A 3800-nucleotide genomic window follows, 5' to 3' on the forward strand; every position below is an offset into this window, starting at 1 on the left:
GTCAGCGTTGGTGTTCTCTGTCGGTCCCTCTGTTGTAGTTGTGTTTCATCCCGTCGGTTAGTGTGGTGGCGCCGCTTGCTTGTTCGGCTGCAAGTGGACACCGAAGGGGGAAAAACAACGGAGTGTGAGGTGATACCCTTGCCTTAGTGAAATGATATTAAGGATTATTTTCTTAAATTCCGGATTTAATAAGAATAAGTAAAATTTATCATATATATATATGTATATATATATATATATATATATATATATATATATATATATATATATATATATATATATATATATATATATATATATCGAAATCAGATCGAGAATTGGATGTAAATCGTTTCTTTCAAAAAAAAAAAAAAATCTTTCCACAGCCGAGCGCAGAAGGAAGACAGCCGCCTCGGTCAAGATGAGAATCGTGCAGATCGTCGCATTATGGGCGTGGGCGGTCGTGTGGGCGGGCGTGAGGGCGGACATGTGCGACAGGAGGGACAGGAGGAACCTCAGGGGATGGAAGGGGGACGTCGGGGACCTGCACTTCTTCCCCGGGGGGACGGCGAGGCTGCAGGTGAGTGGCGAATGGAAAAAAAAGAAAAATGCATTTTTCTCTATTATATATATATATATATATATATATATATATATATATATATATATATATATATATATATATATATATATATATGTATAATTTAGTTCGCTGGCTTGGGATGATGGTTGGATAGTTTATTGAATAGACTAGTAGTTTTGTAGGAAGGAATGCAAACAGAAGGGAATGCATGCCAAGAGCCCATGCCAAAGGACCGTAGGGACAGTGTTGAAGGGAAAGAAGGGGAAGATAGACAGGGATTAACGTGAAATTGATAAAAATAAGCAAATGATACGAAATATAAAAATGTGTGCATGATATTTTGTGCCGTTTGAAGACTATTGAAATACAGTTGCATAAAGTAATACCACGGAATACAACATTCTGATTTTTATTGTTGTTTTAATTTTAAGTAGATACAGCGCACATTCTCTGTCGCTTACGATTACAAACGCTACTTATTCACCTCCATAAACACCAGATACAAACACAGAAACAACTCAACACACACACGTTTCTTCGCTTCCTCAAGCACACACAAACATAAACACACCCACATACTTTCACACTCACAGAAGCACTCACCCCACCTACCCACACAGCTCTTAAAGCTTCGTCCTCACGAAACACAGCTCTAAATAAGCTCACATCCCCCTGTCTCTCTCATCCCTCAGCTTCACCATCGTGTGCGCCGATTCCTCAGCTTCCCGACCGGATCCGTGCTCACAGTCACTCCAAAGCTCACTATCCCTTGGTACAGCGAGTTTAACGGCGATATAAGTAAGTGTGAGAGTGAGTGAGGGCGTGGGAGTGAGAGTGAGGGAGAGTGAGGGCGTGGGAGTGAGAGTGAGGGCGTGGAAATGAGAGTGAGTGAGTGAGTGAGTGAGTGTTAAAGGAGTAAGAGTAGTGAGGGTTTGGGAGTGAGAGTAAGTGCGTGAGAGGGAGAGTGTGATTGCGTGGGAAGTGAGGGTGAGTGAAGGCATGTCATTAATAAGGAGTGAGAGTAAGAGTGAGAGCGTGGGAGTGAGAGTAAGAGTGAGAGCGTGGGAGTGAGAGTGAGTGAGAGCATAGGAATGAGAGGGCAAATTGTGGGATTGAGCTATCTTTTGATAAATATTGTGTTAAGAGTATAAGAGTGAGTTAAAAAGTTCACCTCATTTCCTTCTCCTTTTCCTCTGCCTCTTTCTCTCCTCTTTCCTTCTCTCCTCTTCCTCTTTTCCCTCCTCCAGTGACAAAAGAGTGTGAGATAAGCAGCTAGGTGAGGATCACAAAAAAGAGAGTGAGGATAAAGACACAGATGATGTAAGTGTGAAAGAGTCAGGAAATTATGTAAAAAAGAGGAAGAGTGATAAAAGAGTGAGAGCGTAAGAGAGTGAGTTAGGGAGTGGAGTGAGGGTGAAGAAAAATGGGTGAAAGGTTGGAAATTAAAAGTATTTATCAGTTGTAAAAAGTGTGGCCGGAATTTATATATGAATTTTCGATGTAGCACATGTGTAGTAATAATCATACGTATTACTAATCATAAAATGAATTAATCCAGTGCCCATAAATACGAGCAGTAGAAGTAAGCCCAAGGAAACAAACAAACAAACATGCACCCCCAACATAGCATCACCCCCTCCCCCAGTAGCTAAAACAAACACACATGCAAGCAAGTGTATTTAGCGCCTCCTCCCGCTACTAAAAAGGTTTAAACAAACGAACATACAAGTGGACGTGCATATCCCCCCCCCCCCCCACAAAAACCTAAAACAAACAAACAAACAAACAAAGACGATCAAACGAGCAGACATGCACTAACCCCCCCCCTCTCCTCCAGCCGGAAGTCAGCTGTACGCGTTCCCGATCGAGCTCAACCTTCCCAACTCGACCCTCCGCTTCGCCACTCGAGACAGGCGTCCGGGGAACATGTACGGCAGCGGCATGAGCGGAGGGAGCAGCAGCAGCAGTAGCAGCAGCAGTAGTAGCAGTACCACTGGCAGCAGTAGCAGTAGCAGTGACACCACCACTAGGAGACCTGTTTTCGGCGGTCTCAACCTCAATAGGTTTGATGACAGTGACTATGGTCATAACAGTATTTACGGCAGTGCTAACAGTGACGAGAGCGCGTACGGCTATGCAGGGGCGTACGGCAGTACGTACCCCCACACTGGCATGTACGGCAGTATTTATGCTCATCCGTACGGCAGCGGGAGTCATGCATACGGCCAAGGCAGTGTATACGGCGCCAGTGGCAGCGATGCCTACGCCCATGGGGATCCATACAGCAACGGGGACGGCAGTGCCTACGCCCATGGCGCGCCCTACAGCAACAGTGACGGGAGTCCCTACGCTCACGGCGCTCACTATAGCAACACCGATGGCAGTGCCTACGCCTATGGGGCTCCATACAGCAACAGTGACAGCAGTACCTACGCTCACGGAGCGCCCTACAGCAACAGCGACGGCAGCGCCTCCGCCCACGGGTCTGCGAGCGAGAACGCGGGCGCACACGAAGAGGCTTCCCACGCCGTCTACAGCCGGTCAATCGACGACCAGCGGACCACCGGTTTCACGTTCCTCATGAAAATCATGGACAAGTAAGTGCTGGCAGGAAGAGGAGAATGGGCAGTAAACACGAGGAGAAAGAGTAGAAAGGGAGAAATAATGGTAAGGAAAAAATAAAACACAAAGGGAGAATAAAATTACCCAAACCTATCGAGAAAAAAAAAAACTTATGATATAATACTTATAAAATACTTAATATTCCCAACAAATAAAACATATAACAACCATGCTAAAACAAATAAAACCTACAATAACCATAACAACAACAAATACCTAAAACAACCACAACAACGAATAATAATAACAATAACAATAACAATCACCTTCTCTCGCCAGCCTGGGACTGGACGGGCGCACGTGCCTCCTGAGGGCGGTGTGCGAGGTCGCCGAGGAGCCCATCGCCGACCTGGGGGTCACGGGAGAGGTCATCAATCTCTTCTTCAGGTGAGGAGGGGGGAGGGGTGAGAGGGAAGGGGAGGGAGAGGAAGGAGGGGGAGAGGGAAGGGGAGGGGGAGAGGGAGAGGGAGAGAGAAAACAGAGTAGTAAGAAAGGGGGATATATATATATAATATATATATATATATATATATATATATATATATATATATATATATATATATATATATATATGCATATATATATAAGCATGTGTATGTATGTATGTATGTATGTA

The 3800-nt window shown here is 44.9% G+C and overlaps 1 protein-coding gene across 1 annotated transcript in view; it reads left to right on the forward strand.

Annotated features, from left to right (window-relative positions):
- LOC119584471 (uncharacterized protein DDB_G0271670-like) overlaps positions 1-3800 on the forward strand; it is a 5014-nt gene continuing 1214 nt past the window's right edge. The window contains exons 1-5 of the mRNA XM_037933109.1: positions 1-129; positions 366-559; positions 1255-1360; positions 2400-3159; positions 3464-3571. Coding sequence (XP_037789037.1) covers positions 401-559; positions 1255-1360; positions 2400-3159; positions 3464-3571 — 1133 coding nt within the window. The 5' untranslated portion in view covers positions 1-129; positions 366-400. The remainder of the gene's footprint in view (positions 130-365; positions 560-1254; positions 1361-2399; positions 3160-3463; positions 3572-3800) is intronic.

Source organism: Penaeus monodon, chromosome 18 (assembly GCF_015228065.2).
Source record: "Penaeus monodon isolate SGIC_2016 chromosome 18, NSTDA_Pmon_1, whole genome shotgun sequence".
Classification (NCBI taxonomy): Eukaryota; Metazoa; Arthropoda; class Malacostraca; order Decapoda; family Penaeidae; genus Penaeus; species Penaeus monodon.